This window comes from Ammospiza caudacuta, chromosome 5, assembly GCF_027887145.1.
Source record: "Ammospiza caudacuta isolate bAmmCau1 chromosome 5, bAmmCau1.pri, whole genome shotgun sequence".
NCBI lineage: Eukaryota > Metazoa > Chordata > Aves > Passeriformes > Passerellidae > Ammospiza > Ammospiza caudacuta.
This window is the reverse complement of record NC_080597.1, coordinates 35,844,742-35,860,853: the sequence shown is the minus strand read 5'-3', so window position 1 is coordinate 35,860,853 and position 16,112 is coordinate 35,844,742. Positions and strand designations below refer to the sequence as shown.

General features: G+C 45.0%; 1 protein-coding gene across 1 annotated transcript; it reads right to left on the bottom strand.

Moving 5' to 3' along the window:
* Positions 1-10,828: 10,828 nt before the first annotated feature.
* On the bottom strand, positions 10,829-15,653 carry DUSP6 (dual specificity phosphatase 6). The gene is made up of 3 exons (XM_058805196.1): positions 14,719-15,653; positions 13,724-14,161; positions 10,829-12,329 (listed from the first exon to the last, which is right to left on the bottom strand). Exons 1-3 carry the CDS (start codon positions 15,119-15,121, stop codon positions 12,022-12,024), a joined length of 1,149 nt encoding a protein of 382 aa, XP_058661179.1. The 5' UTR covers positions 15,122-15,653; the 3' UTR covers positions 10,829-12,021.
* Between the last annotated feature and the right edge of the window lie 459 nt (positions 15,654-16,112).

The window sequence follows — 16,112 nt, the reverse complement described above, 5'->3', positions numbered from 1 at the left end:
TTGTGAAAGGGGTTGAACTCTAGGTCAAGGAAATGTTAACTGGACAAAGAGAGATCAGGCAGATAGTGTTAAAATTAAAACTGCCCTACTGAGATAATGCAGAATTGACTGCTTTTGCTCTGAAAACTAGCTGAATGAACAACGTGAAGGGAAGGCTAGACCAGTTCTTCAAAAGGTGAAAACATAGCAAATAAAGGACTTATTGACTTTCTTTCATTTGGGAATTTATTTGTAGTCTCTTTATTCAGTAAGAAAAAGTAAAATATCTTCTATTATTTTATGTCGCATTGTGCTTGGGCCACCCTGTTTCCTAAATCTGTTTGATTTACTAAATTGAGTAAGTTCTTCTTATTAAATTGAATATTTCTTATGTATCTTCTCACTCCCCTCTAAAAGCCTCCATGCAAAAATTCATTAGAAATTGAGAGGTTTCTGCTCTTGACTTAAGAGTCCTGGGAACAAAAGGAACTCGCTGGGCAATAGGAAGGATAAACAAGCACAGACACACACAAACGAGGAGAAAACATGTTCCAGAAGAGAGTGGTGTCCATGAAGTGCCCTGGATAGGGTACAAGGGTGGATTTTGCGTCTCTGGTACTTGTATATAACATAGTTCAAGGAGAGACTCCAGTTTTTCAAGAGATTAAAGCCCAACCACTTAAAATCTTCAAACATTCAAAATAAAATCACAGATTTTGCTTGGAAATTCGTCACAGAGCAGGACAACCCTCATTCCACCACATGGAGTCATTTCAAAATTAAATCCACACACTGCTGTCAAGGGTAACAAATACATGGCTGTCCCCTCACCAGCATCAAAGCTGACAGCTCCAGCAGGACCAGAAGCACTTTGCTCTCCCCCAGTGCTGTGAGGAGGCTTTTCCCTGCTGCTGCCGGTGGATTTTCAGTCCATGTGTGGGAGTGGAAGGCAGAAATGTTGAAGCCAGCTATTTCCCATGCCAGGTTCTACTGGGCTCTGTCACAGCACCACTGCTAGCTCCGTAACTTTTGGGAAATGGATGGAAATGCTTCAGCTGACACAGGCAAGGGGCATCTTTGGAAATGTGATGGCAATTACCACAGCAGTAGAATTACCTTACAGGTCAATTCTCAGGGCGAGATTTATTTAATGGTGTTGCAATAGCCAGCTGGATTAAGCCAAACACAGGAAAATGGACACAGCTTTTTGCTTCCAAGCAGAGCTATCAGAAGAATTCTCTTGTGGGACTACTTCAAACTTGAAGGCTCCCAGAGCAACTGGTACAGCTACCATCATGGGAAGAAAAAGTGTTTTGCAGAAGACCAGTGGTAGCAAAAATAATCCTCATCTCTGAGGTGGGACACTTCAATACATGGGGAGAGACATCTCCAGCCCCACATTTTGCTCCCAAGGAGGTGGCATCCTAGAGCTCTCCCCTGAGCGGTGGGCAGAAGGAGAGTTTCCAGCCTCTCCAGGAAAAAAGCAATAGCCAGTGTTGCTTGGTGTCCATTTTACTGGCATTTTACAGGGGTCTTAGAAACACCAGGTTGCCATTACCTTCATGAAAATACAAACTTTCTCCATACATGAGTTATAAGACAGAGGCTCATCAACATTAGCTTTCTCTCACAATGTATAGGTTTTGCATGTATTTTCCTTTACTTAGAACAAAATAAATTAATGGTAATGACTAATCATGGCACAAAGCTTTTTTTCTTTGAAGCGTTCTTCTACTTCCTGGAGACAGAAAATGACAAGTGCATTTTTATGTTAATTATGGCCATGTGAATTACCCCAGACAGATGGCACAACATTAGTGCTAAAATGCACCAAAGTGAAGCCTGACTTTTTTTCTAAAACATAGCACAGGAGCAGAACAAGAGGCATTGGAATATATCTCTTCAAGTTTCAGGTTAGAAATAATTATTCTCTGCTGCACTAGCAACAGTACCAAAACTAGTTAAACGTTGCCTTGTTTAAAAGCTTCACAGATTAAACTAATCAGTGTAGCTGTACCATGAAGCAATCCTGCATTTGTGCAAATATAAAAAATTGGTCTTTAGTTGGATATTTCTCAGACTAAAGTGCAAGTCTGTTTCCTAATGCAAATACCTCCATCCACACTGTTTTCTGTTTCAACTCTGTGAAATGAAGTTTTGTGGCCACTATTGAAAGCTGCCCATCAAAATACCACATAATAGTGCTTCCATTAGGACAGCTTTTTGTTTTAGGATAAGATATATAGGAACATTGTGGTTGTTTCACAAAATTCTGTTCCAAATGGGAAGTAAAAGTAGACAGAAAATGATGCTGCAGAATAAAAACCTGGCAACCTTCTGTGAGGAACTTGTAGATTTGCACATGGATGTTACCCTGTTGGATAGCTGGCAAGCTGGTTTGAGAATCTTCCTGGCTTCTTTCCTTTAGGAAAGAAATCAAGTGTGTGAGTCAGGTGCACACTCTGGTACCATTCCTTTTTAATTCTAAAAGATCTTTTCCATGAACCCAACAGAAGCAGACATCAGGAAGCACTTTCCTTCCACACACACACCCCAGTCTCTTCCAATTCTATGCTCAGACATTGAGGCCATGGTTGGGTTTTGTAGCTAAGCCAATCACAGCTCAAATGAATGCCAAACAATTCAGTTCTATCCATTATTGCCATTAACTGCATCCTCCTCTTCCCGACATTGCTGTGTGTCTGATGCTTTTCTGACCTCATGGTTTGCTGTGCCAGGGCCAGATCACCAGAAGAAATATTGATATATTTCACAGAGCTTTGCAGACAAGCAAGTGCTTAAAGGAAAAGAAGAAACAAGAGTACATAAATGAAAACAAAAAGGAGAAAGCATATAGACTGTTTTTTCAGAGGCAGCTGGTCATCTGATTGCTTGGCCTAGCCTCAGACTGTGCACTCCACCCTGACTGTCTGCTCCATCTCAGTGTGATGACCATGACTCTTTCCCTTCTAGGCTGGTGACTTTTTCCTTTTCTGTACAAACAACATACCCTTGCCCATCATACCCTTGTTTTTGCATGCACAGACCAAGTACTTTAGTACTGCTCAAGCTTTGTGTCATGCACTCCTTGCCTTGGGCCATAACCCACATCTGCTTCCTACCATCGCTGTATGAAAGAGCATTTATTAAATTCTCTGGTACTGAGTCTGAAAGAAACAAACCCATTGTCTTTATCCAGGTCTGTGATTATCAACAGTTTAAAGATTTGCCTGACAAAAATTGAGACTTCTAGGTAGACAGACAAGACACCAAAACAACCAGAAGCTTTTCCAGAGAATGAATCAATCTTCAGCCTCACTGTAGGTAGAAGGTACAAGGAACAGAATCATCTGACATTCACTTTGAAATAATACAGGTTCATTTCTATGTTTCTTGACTAACAGTAACTAACATTTACAGGAATACATTAGAAAGTCAATTTTTCTTTTTTTCCCTAAAGTAATGGCACTCACATGCACAGCTCCTGGGCTTGATTCATTGCTGCATTACTTCAGCTTTATTTCAGGAACTCCATTTATAGTGCAGCAACTCATGAACCATGAGTCCTGTCTGTGACGCTCTCAAAAGCAAAAGTGTAGGATGGTCTTTTAAGTGGTTCATGATACAGGATTCCATTGCCCCAGTTCCCTGTTTGATTCTCCTCCTTGTGGAACCAACTCACAAGGCTGGGAGGGCTCTGCACCTCCCAAAAAACCTGCTGCTTCTTCCCTTATAATGAGCCAGAGCAAAAGAGCATTTACCGCCTCAGTTAATTCAGAAATCTCTAATAATGTGAGAAATTCACCTGCCCAAGAATCCCCAGCTTCTTCAATCATTAGCAGATATTATCAATTATTATGCAGCCAATGGTCTGCAGTGTGTTTTCACATGCCCCAGCATTTGATTTTGCCAATGGTTAAACACTTGAGTAACTTTGTTAACCAGGATTAGCTCACTCAAGTCTGCTGTAAAACCCAGCAATCCAAGGATGTAGACCAGTAATTATGGAATATAGCAACATGCCCTTCATATAAGTCAACTTGCACACTGCACCAGGGGAAAAGGAAATTTTCTTTTGACCTCAGATAACTATTATGTTTATTATTAACATCACAATAATATCCCATAGCTATAACCAGTTTACATTAGCCCAGGCACTGTATAAGATACCAGATTGATTAAATCTCTGCCAAATGAAGCTTACATACACTTTGAAATACACATACCTACAAAAAAAAAAAAAAAAGGAAACCTGCTAATTTTATTTCACCATAATTGGCAGAGTCTTTTAAGTCTTTTAAAACCTTAATACAGTAACAACAAACACCTCTTGAGTGTGATCTCTGCTACTGTTATGTAAAGCCTTAGGAATGTTATTCATTTACATCTCAACAGAGAAGTTGAAATATTATTGCTGGCATAAAACAAAAACACCATTAAAAGAATATTATTAAGGTTGTAGCAAGCAATTTGAATTTTACAGAAGAATGTATAGACCTAGCTGACACTTGAGACACTTCAACACATACAAAATTTAACTGACAATGAGCCCCAGAAACAATTACATTTTCTCATCTCTTGCCTTTCCAGCAACATCACCAAGGTGCTCTGCTTTCTGTCAGTTGATATGTGTTTTCTTCTCTGCCTAACACCAGAATTGTTCTTAGTTGACTGGCCCCATTAATATTTTGTTCAGGGAAAAGAGGGATGTAAGGAGTATTTGCACTGCACAGTGCAGGGATGCTGGAGGCAGATGTGATTGGTACTGCTCAGGTACAGAGGTACAGTACATGTCTCCAATCAAACCTACCAATTTTGGGGCAGACTTACTGCACCATCTTCCACCTCACAGACACAGCATCACAAATCCCATCCCTCCTCAGAGTGTGCTATGCTGTCCTGCTTGGCAGGCCGGGCAACCCAGCACCAAGGGCAGGCTCAGCTAAACTTTATCACTGCTAACTTATAAAGAAAGTTGCTCACGAAGATTCAGTTTCTTGGCATGTTCAAACCACTCAAATCTTGGGCAAGAGGAGCTATTCAGGGGAGCAGCACCAGGCACATCTCAACACACCCTGACAGATTTAGAGTTCCTTCCGTCAGGCACAGAAAGCTGAGGATGTTCAAGGAAACAGTAACAGATTTTGTTACATAGACAAAAACAAGGGATTTTCTTCAGAAAAGAAGGGCCAAGTCTTTTAGGATGACATATTCAGAGGGATATTAATTTCTTTTCATCTTTTTAGACTAGCCTGAGGCATTTATATTCAAGTCCAAACAAAGCCTAGCAAAGATGTAAACCTCTGAGAAGTTTCTTTCAACAAGAATTGGTGCACATTAATAATAGGCATTTTCTACTCTCTGCTCTGAGAGCAATTTGCAAATATAAAAGATATTTTCTTCACATACAGTAGCCTGCAAAATTTCACTGAATCAAAAAACTTAAGTGAAGGACTGTAAAGGTGTGTGAAAGCCTAATTTGTTGTACCTGATTTGTATTTAAGAAATCAGACACGTTTAATCTTTATTTATAACAAAAACATCTTGTACAGAACCCAAGTGTTACTCAATTCCTAATGCTTAAATAGAATATCAGCTCAGTGCTGGGCTGAATTTCAGACTAGATGAGAGGTGTCATGCCACGTTTCTTCACAAAGAGCCAGGCTAGCCTAGAAACCTCTCAAATAAATTCATTTGGTCAAAATACTGACACAGAAAATGCAATTCAGACCACTGATAACACAGGAAATCCTAATCAATCAAGCAATAGTTGAAATCTCAGTGGTCATGATTTTATTTTTTTAATGTGAGTAGGTCCCTCAGACACTAAAATTCTCTTTTTTTATAAATAAGGAAAAAAGTTCTCTCTCACCACATTGAGATATCTTGACTTCCTAGCTCTATATATATAACATTACTGTATGCAGGGAAAAAAAGAACTAAGAATCCCACTTACAACCTTAATGGTCACCAAACAGAGAGAGATAATGTCTTCAAGGGGTTCAAAAGTGTTACGAACACCAGTCTGTGGAACCGTAGTCTCCACTGTTACACTGACTCACATCATTTGGTTGTCCAATGTACCTACTAAACAACTAACATGATTTCACAGATACTGAATACTAGTGCTTCCAATCTGGCTTTGGTTGATGTCATTTCCCAAAAACTGCCACCTTCAAACCATAAAGAACTTTCACCTTGTTTGAACTGTCAGCCAGCAACGTTTTTCAGATGGCTTCATTTGCAGATGGGAATTCATTTCTTTCAGAGTTGAGGTCAGCAAGAAAAAAAAGATGAAGAAACAGATTTCTGTAATGCCCCAAAACATGATTTTAACAGAAAAACAGAAAATTAAACAGAAAATTTATTAAAATAAAAGTCTGGAAGTTAAGCAAGGACTTTTGGGAAGATGGAAGATCTTGGGACAACTCTGCAAGACGCTTGTGTCCCTGGCAAAAGGAGCAAAGTGCTTCACAATGGTCTCCACATTATGGTAAACAGACCTCCCATGTAGCATCATTTTGTGTGCTGGTATCTACAGTGCTAGAACAGCCTAGGGACTGGAGAATGCCAGCATTTTTCTGCACATCCTGTGTCCTGGGGATCGCAGCTGTGAAGGAGAGCAGGGAGCACTTTCTGTTGCATCTCTCAAATATAGTCCTGAATGCAACGTCTGTCATTAAGTATTTCTTAGGCAGACTCCATACCCCCCTTTTCCATCTGATAATCATCTCCTTGTGTTCGTGGTAAGTCAACATCCTTCATCGTTGCCTTATGAGGAAAAGCTATGGCTGTGAGCACTGCAAAATTCCCTCAGCACTTGCAGATCCCTAGGATAACAAACAACAGAAAGCATCTAACAGGGTTTTTTCCTTTCCTTACAGAGACAAGCACTTTGCTCAAAAGAAGGCAGCTCCCATACCAGCCTTCTGTCTGTACTATCTGCTAAGTTCCAGCACATGCTTATCTCAAATTTGGCAATGAAGAAAGGAGACGTATGATGTTGCACTCTCCATTTCTGGCTGTTGCAGGGGCAGGAGAGGGCAGAGTTTGTATAACCCAAGTCATCACACGCCATGAAAAACCACTGATGGGGAGACCATATTTCCTTTTGGCTATGAGGTGTTTGGAGCAAACTCAGAGACCTCTCTTGAATGCAGCATCTCACTGAAGTCCCAGAGTGTCCCATACGTGCTGCTGCACACAATGGAGGGGGCCGGCCCATACTTGTGCTCCTGGGGTAACTGAGCAATGCTGAGCACGCACACCCAGGGTCTAGGGGGGCACAGAATTGAGCTCAGCAATTTGTTCCACCATCTTCACTCAAGCAAAGCTTTCAGTGATTTATAGCAGCATGCAGAGAGGGCTTAAGCTGTAGCTTTGTTTAAACATTCATATACAATTATTTTTACTGGAGCTCTGAATAAAGTGTCATCATGCTTCTCAACAGGGAAAAATTTTTGGATAAGCTTTTCAGAGAAGCTGAAGAAATGTTATCCAGACACAATTATTAAACCTGGCTTCAGTTTTGATGGCAGAGCTGCCTTTGTTGGACACATTTTCTGTCTTCCCCACTTTCCTCACCACTCCCCTCTCTTTAAATGGGGAGTCGGGGCCCTCTGACATTGGATAGGCCCAAAGGAAATGCTGCTTCCTCATGACTGCCTTCTCTGTTAACAGCAGCTACAGAGAGAACCCAGGGAAGCCATGTGGGGCCAAATCTACACAAAGACAGGGCACAGAGATGAGAAATAATGTCATCTGCTAGGAAGTGGCAAGAGGACAGAAGTAGCATTTTCTTACTTTTTCCTCTAAAGTATACCTTTCTTATAGCTCACTATAACTGACTGAGTCCATAAAACTAATTTTGTTTTTCACTGTGAAAACAAAGAGGAGCAGGCAGGCTTAAAGCTGGCAGAAAGATGAGCTGATACAGGAAATATGAGGAAAACAGTGAGAGAATAACAGAGAAGGAGAGGGTAAGAATACAAAGGAAAAGTTGGAACTATGAAGCTTAGAAAAAGACCTGTAGAAAATTAGAAGGCATAGGAGGAAGAGCAGCATTAAAAAAAAAAAAAAAAAACCACAAGAAGGAATATGGGGAAAATTATGGCTACTACAGCAAAACATAGAGAGAGTAGAGAGAGTTAAGACTTTTTCAAAGAAGGCATAAAGCAGTATGAAAGGGTGTGAATGGGAAAGAGGAAATGCAAGAAGGGGAACCAACACAATGTTACATGTTGCTGTTGCATAGAAAGTGAAAAGCAAAGTGTGTACACAAACACAAATGGAACCCTTGACCTTACCAGAGCAAATAGGACAGGGTGCCACAGGACACAATTTCATCCTTTGTATTAAAGGTAGATGGATCATGTGAGAAAGCTCTGATCATTCCTAAGAGAACAGTTTTCCTTCCTAGAATCTCTACAGCTTTGAAGCATTTCCTTACCTCACATTACTACGTTATAATATGAAGAGGCAGGCTGTGATTTTGTTAGCTGAAAAGGGCAGACATTTCTCCTCTTTCCTCCTCTACACACCAGGCCTGTCCCTACAGGCACAAAGGATTTATTCTTCCCTTCACAAATTACTTTACCAGCTGAGGAACTGTAATAGCTGCCAAGCCCCTCAGAAGTCTGAGACCTCTGCCCCATCCCAGCAAGGACTGAAATGAAACAGGGGACAGAGGAAGTGAATTATTTTGAAACAAGTGCTGGGGAGGGGATAGATGGAGTAGCCAGGACACGCACTACAGAAGCAAGCAGAACCCAGGCTGAAAAAGGTGGCAAGTGCTGATGTAGGATGAGCCATTCCCTGCACCATGCTCGGACAGAGTTTTTTGGGAACCTCTGTTGCAAGGGTGAACGTTGTGGGTTAGAGCTCTCATCACTTTTCTTCCTAACCCCTTGTAATTCAGAGCCAGCCTATGACTGCCAACACTCCCAGCAAAATCAGACATTGAACCAGGTTTTGGGTTGGCTCCACTTGTAATTTGGGGGTGCTTGTGACCAAAGTTACTGTCACACAGTCTGGTTCAAGTTCAGCCAAGGGTCTGAAACAGCCCTGCTTTGGGCCTCACTCAAGGAAAAATCTGGAACAAGTTTTCAGCTTGACTTCTCTGTGTGTGTGTGAGGAAAGCTCCTCTGCGCTTTCTTGTCGCAAAAAATGATGAATTGCAGAAGTACCCATTTGGTGTTAGTCATTCTGTGCAGCAGGAAGGAAGCAGGAAGCCCTTGTGAGCATTAACTTTTCAAAGCAGTTTGCAGAAAAAGCCAAAGCTCTCCTCCCCTGGGCTGCACAGCCACATACTGATCTTTAGCTCCTCACCTCAAGGGGCACCCAGTTAGTCACAGCTAACACTGGCAGCTCCTTCAGCGGAAGCATTTGCCCGGTGCAAACAGCTGAGGCATTTGGTGCCAGCCCTTTCCCTGTGCAAGGCGTGCTCGAAGCGGGGAGGGAAGAGGAGCCCTACACTTGCCAAACGGGAGAGGTCTGATTGCGCTCAACAGGTTCAGTTCACGCTGTGACCCTGCCCGGCTTCCTGCTATTCAGATGTGTTACTTCCCCTTTGTGGTAATGGCCTGTGGCAGCCGGCCAGAAAACACTATTAATTTCAGAAGTGGCCTGACAACAAACCCATAGCGAAATGAGAGGAAGTGGCAGGGAGGCCATCTGTTAACTTCAGCAGAACAGTAGGGACGCAGCTATGTATGTTCTACAAGGAAAGCAGATTAATAATCCACAAAGAGGAAACTGGCTAAAATTATCCACAGACCATATTAAAAAAAAAAAAAACACCAAAAAAACCAAACAAGGGAGTCACTTGAGCTGCAGCTGGACAGGAAATTGCTAGAGCTGCTTGCAAATCTCCACTTTGAACAGAACAGCATAGGGAATGCCAAGAGCGGAAACCGTTCAAAACTGGATTAGCACAAGCCAAGTTTAACTGCAACCCACTTCTACTTTCACAGTTTATGCACTCAATCTAGGCCACTGCATGAGACACTGACTCACTTTTTTCCCATGTTTTGTTTGCATTTCATTTCACACACTTGCAGTTTCTAAAATTACTTCAATTGTGCTTTGGCTGCCAGGAGTTCTGCAGTACCTCAGCCGACAGCCCCAGCCCCTCGCTCTGGTGCTGCACACAGATTTTGGCACCACCCTGCCTCGGGCCAGTTAACATCAGGAAGGATGTTAATGAATATAAGTTGCAGCAGGAAGTTTTGCAATTGCTGTAATCCCCCTTTTTCCTTCTGCAGACAGAACTGCTCGAAGGGTCCAAAGAGGAAATGAGGTGACTAAGGGCATACATAGACTTTTCCTCCTTGCCTTCATTAAGTTGCAAGGTGGCTGAATGGCAGCAGAAAAATCATTTACAGGCTGCAGACTGCTGATGAATCTCTGTGAAATGAGTTCCTGCCAGACAGCTAAGCAGAGCATGAACCCATCTCCTGGCATCTGTAATAGAGTGACCAGAATTCATAAACAAAGCCAGAAAACAAGACCTCCTTACACTAAGTAATAATGAGGAAAAAAAATTATGGCCCAGAGTCAGGTCCATCCCTAGTATAGCAAAGAGATGCTGGAGTATTCTGTAATTAACCTACAGGCCTTCAAAAGCATTCCCTTCACCAAAGCAAGATGAGAATCTAGCACATTCACTGTTTATTCATTTAGGCACCAGTGGACCAAAGGGGAAATCAAGGTTTTATTGTCTTAGGGGGATGCACAAAAGCTGTTGAGAGCAATTATTGCCTTTAAACGTAACCATATGGGTATGTGCAATTAACCACAACTACACAGAGGGGAAAGGGGGAATAAACCAGCCAGCTTCTCCATAGCCAAAAATAGTTATTTTATTTATTAATAATTTAAGGTTTTACATTCTTATAATAAATTCCATCTTAAAACTTTTACACTGTAGATTAGACTCTCCCTTATTGGCAACCATGTGCAGGTTCACTGTGCGTACACACAGGTACAAATGCTCGCACATACTTCCAGTTTTATACAAAAAAAAAAGACGCAAAATATTGCATTTGAGGTGAAGCTCCCTGAAGAATTTGTACAGAGGTAATGCACTGTTTAGCACATCTGAAAGTTTTAAAAAGTCATCAAAAATCTTTCGCATTCAAAGACAAACCTCCTCCCAGATGATCTATTTACAAAAGGTAAGGCAAAAAATTAATTTAATTTAAATATATATATATGTATATATATATATATATATATCATATGGAACCTACATCAAAAGCATGTGGAAAAAAATCACCACAAGGAAAATAAAGATATATGAAAGAAGAGACTCTACTTCCTCACAAAACCTGATCTGCAAACTTCTTATCATTGCCATTTCTGCCTCATGGAAAGCTTGCTTCAATGAAATTCAGCATGCTGCAAATATATTCTTTGCAATTAAAACAAACAAACAAAGCAAAATTTATGAAAATAACAAAAACACAGGTGTCCCTTGGATTGATTTCTTGAGTACATGTGAATTAAGAAAAAAAAAAAAAAGCAAATAAATTTAAGGTTAAATATTTACATTGATCAAGTAAAATACTACCAAGCTCCTAGCAAACAAGTACTCCAAATACACTAAGCTGAAATCTCTTTCTTTGGCTCCTCTAAATTAAAACAAACAAACAAACAAAAATAACCAGTCTTCACTGAAGACAGAGATGTGTGTCACAGATCTGAGAGCAGAGGGCAGGAGGACAGTCCCAGCCCTAGAGAACACGTGCCCAGCCTGTCCAGCCTCACCCCAGCACACGGCAAGTCCTCGGACCGGCTGCTGCCCAAGCAGGGATGGACACACTGCCCACCTGCTGCCCGGGGGGCACCGCGGCGCTGCCCCGCGTCCCCTCCCTTCGCAAGAGCCGATGCCACACTGGGTAACCTTTCGGTGCCTGCGCTGGCAGCTGCCTGTTAACAGCAGAGGCCAGAAAAAGAGAAAGCTGCATTTCTTTTTCACTGCCAAAGAGAAACCATTGAGGAGTGATCCCATGAAATGGACAGGAGAAGGGAGGTGGTGGGAGCTCACGTGGACTGCAAGGAATCCACCTGGAAGACGTTCTGGTTGGAAGGGGTGGTGAAGTACAGCTGCTGGTTCGGCACTCGGTTGTCACAGGGGCTGCTCAGTCCCAGAGTCCGCTCAAAGTCCAGCAGCTGACCCATGAAGTTGAAGTTGGGTGAAATGTTGGACTTCTTCATCTTGACAATATCATAGGCATCATTCATGGACAAGTTCAGCTTCTGCATGAGGTAGGCCACCGTCACTGTGACCGAGCGGCTGATCCCTGCTAGGCAATGCACCAGGACGCCGCAGTTCTTCCCCCGTGCTTCATCTGTACAAAGAGGCAGAGAAGGACACGTAAGACGGAGGGTTGGTAACTGATCTCTCAACACAAATGAGATTAGTATCAAGTAGGAAGAAAGTACAGTTCTGATCCCAGTGGCCAGCAGTGCAACTCAAGAGTTAACTTTAGCGGCTTAAAACCAGGACACGAGAGGAATCCACTCCCCCTACTATCCAAGTCCAAGAGCTGAGAAAACTAAGAATGAGACAAAGGGAGCAGGACATGCTGCATGACACTGTTTTAAAAGCCAGGTTTAAAAGACAGGCTTTTTGCCTGGAGATTTGCCTTTAAATTCTTACAGTCCCCTTGCCCCAGCATGGAAATCCTGCAATATGTCACTGAAAGGCTTTATACAGACCAGCAGACTGCAAAGGTCTATTAAATTATTCTCCAACTGTTGTGCAGCTAACAATGGAGGTATTCAGGCATTTTAAAAGAATGAGGGAAGTCACAGGGGACAGCCCATTAGGAGGAACAGGATGTCAACATTGGTTGAAAATGGGTTCCTTTGTAATAGGAAATGCATTACAATGCCTGGAGATTAGTTTCTTTGTGGCTTCTAGCCCACATTTCTTCCTGCTAGGCTCAGATTACCTACATTCTCCACTATTACCGGTATCATTCAACCGGATTACAGCACAGCTTCTCAACAGATAATGCAATGCCCACCCCACAGCACCCCGATGGGGCAATTTGAGTCCTCCCCAAAACGAAGGAGAGTGCAGATTTTCACCAGAACTCCTTGGGCCCAAGGGTACAGATTTCCATCTAAGGGCTGGCTGACAGAGGCACCGAGCCCGAGAGGTATATCATTATTACCACGAGATTTAAATTAAACTCTGGCAATATATTTGCCAGGAATACCGCTTATTCATAACTTGCATTTAAAAGCTAAAGTTAGATTCCCAGATCGTTTCTTTTTATTATACTGCTCTTCAGTAACCTCAAGGAAAAAGAAAAAAAAAAAAAACCCAAAAGCAAACAACCCCAAAACCAACATCAACAAAGAAAACGCTATCGACCCCAGACTCATTTGCCCCCCACGCGCCACGAAATGGTTTAAGAGTCCCCAACATGCGCAGGGCTCAGTCCCCAGCTCCAACACAAATGACTCAAGGAGGAATTCCACAGCCAGACAAATTAGGTATGCCTGTGCAACCCTGCGAAGGTCGCTTACAATTCACCGGGACTCCTCAATAACCCCCCCAAACAGCCCCCGACAGCCCCTCAACTTAAGCCGGCTTTAAAATCAGAGAACGGGGCATGCTCCAGAGACGGCCCTAAATGCTGCTACCGCTTCTCGCCCGAAATTCACGAATTCTGCAAGATATAACGAATTCTGCCTCTTGACATGTAGATGTTAGCAAGTAACCGGGTCTTACCTATAAATGAGATGGCCTCAGGAAAGAACTGAGACAGATTTTGGCTCCAGTGGTCAGAGATCGGGATCTGTTTGTACTTGAATTCACCGGCGTTTTCGAAGAGATTAGGCAAGTTAGGAGTAACATTCAAGATGTATTTAATGCCGAACTCTTCTAAAACATCCAAATTAGTGGAGTCCTTGGCACAGCCTAAGTAGAGGTAGGGTAAAATCTCCACCGGAAAGGAAGGCTGGTTGTTGGAAAGAGGGCTGCCGTCGGAGTCGGTGGCACTATTGGGGTCTCTGTCAATGTCAGATTCAATGTCGGATGATGAATCGGAGCTGATTCGGAGGCCTCCCAAGCCCAGAACTGGCAAAGGAGGAGAGCTGCTGCTACACGAACTGTCTAGGTTAGTTTCACAGTGCAAGGCGAACTCGGCCTGGAACTTGCTAAAACCACCTGGAGAGAAAAGCAAAGAGGAGAAAATGCAACCTGATATAAGATGGCACGTCGACTTACTTCCCTGGTACAGCCCTGCCTGCAAAGGAGCGTCAGCTTTGCACCCTCTCGAGCTCCGGGAAAAAGAAGCAAAAGCATGTCACACTCTCCACGCAGCCAGACTAACTTAAAGGAAGGGTTAAGAAAATCGTCGGCTGCGGTGGAGGGCTCAGCACATCCAAGATTAAAGCTCTGTACCGCTTTGCCCTGCGGGGACCGCTGGAGAGGTATCTCGGCGGCAATTCCTTCTGCCAGGCTCGTGCCGGAATCCCCGTTAGCCCTGTCCTCCCCACGCTGCCATAGTGATTTCAGACAGCAAGGTTTCTTTAAACAATGCGAGGATAAGGATGGGGGAACGGGAGGGGGGGAGAGGTGTGGAACAGGGGGAAAAGCCCCTTTCCCAAGTCGGTGCTCTGCTGGCGCATCAATCCGCTGCCCGGGGAACGCTGCAGACCGCGTCCCCCCTCCCTCTCACCCGGGCAGAGATCTCTCCCCCAACCCTTGGCGGCCCTTCTCACCTTCCAGATAAAATGCCTTGCAGCCTTCATCTTTGAGGCGCTTGAGGAGCAGCCCCAGCACGGACTCGCCGCCCGTGTTCTCGTTCCAGTCGCGGCTGTGCTCGTCGTACAGCACTACGGTGTCGGTGCCGCACCGGCGGGCGAAGCGCTCCCGGTCCTCCTCGCTGCTGGCGACGAGGGAGCGCAGGGGCAGGTTGCCCTTCTGCAGGCGCCGCAGCATGATGCCGGGGATGGCCACATTGATGGCCGACTCGATGTGGGACGACTCGTACAACTCCTGCGGCCGACAGTCCATCAGCAGTAGCCGGTCGTTGCCCATCTCCAGCTGCTCGTTCAGCCACGCCACGGATTTACTAATCGCCATTTCCGACGCGAAAGGGACGGGTCTGAACGTATCTAGCATGAGGAAGGACGGGGGGAGCGGAGCGTGCTCTGGAAGCGCCCCTCTCTCTCACAGAGGCATGCGGCTGGCTGGGCGGGCGGGCTGCACCCCTCTAACTCCGCACAACTTATCTCCCTCCGCCCCAGGAAAATGAATCACGCAGCTCCCCCCGCGCCGCTTCCCCCGCGCCGGGCGGCGGTGCAGTCACGGGGAGGGAGAAGCAGCCGCGGCCCCGGCGTGTGTGCGAGTGTGAGAGCGTGTGTGTGTGTGTGCCTGCGTGCGCGCAGCCAGCCTGCCCCGTCTCCTCTTTTTTCTGTCAATGAATCCCTGAATGAACCTGCCTAATCGCCGCTGCAGCCCGAGCCCTTGGGCTTTTCCTCCGCCGCGAGTGAATGAAATCCAATTAACGCGCCGCCGAGCGGGGCTCCCCGGCTCAGCATGGAAGCGCTGCTGCGGCGGCGGCGGCGGCGCCCCTCGCCTCGCGTTCCCCTCCTTGGCTGGGCTAGGCTGTGCTGCCCCCGGGCCGCCCGCAGCGCCCCTGGGCCGCGGCCCCGGCAGCCGGCGGCTCCTCAATGGGCAGCGGCGCGGCTCCGCTCAATGGATACATTCTCCGCCGCAGCCAATGGGGGCGCGCGGAAGGGACTGTTGCCGCGGCGACGGGCCGGCTGGAACAGGTTGTGTTGATGAATCGTTAATGAGTTTGTCATTCACAAAAACGGAAAGGAATTTCCGCTCCGGATAAGCCGAGTGCAAACAAGCGGCAGCCGCGGCGCGGCGGGCGGGGGTGGCGGGGGCAGGTGAGGGGGCGCGGCCCGGCGCTCCCCCCTTCCCTCCGCCGGCACCAGCCGCGGGGCGGCCGTCGCTGCCGGCGGAACTAATGGCACTTTTTCTTTTCTCTCCCTCCCTTCTCCATATTTTCACTCCCTAAGTCGTACCCCGCGGGGGCCGGCCGTGCTCCCCCGAGCTGATCGTGGCCCGGCTTTTCATTAGGGCGTTCTGCGAATCCCATTTT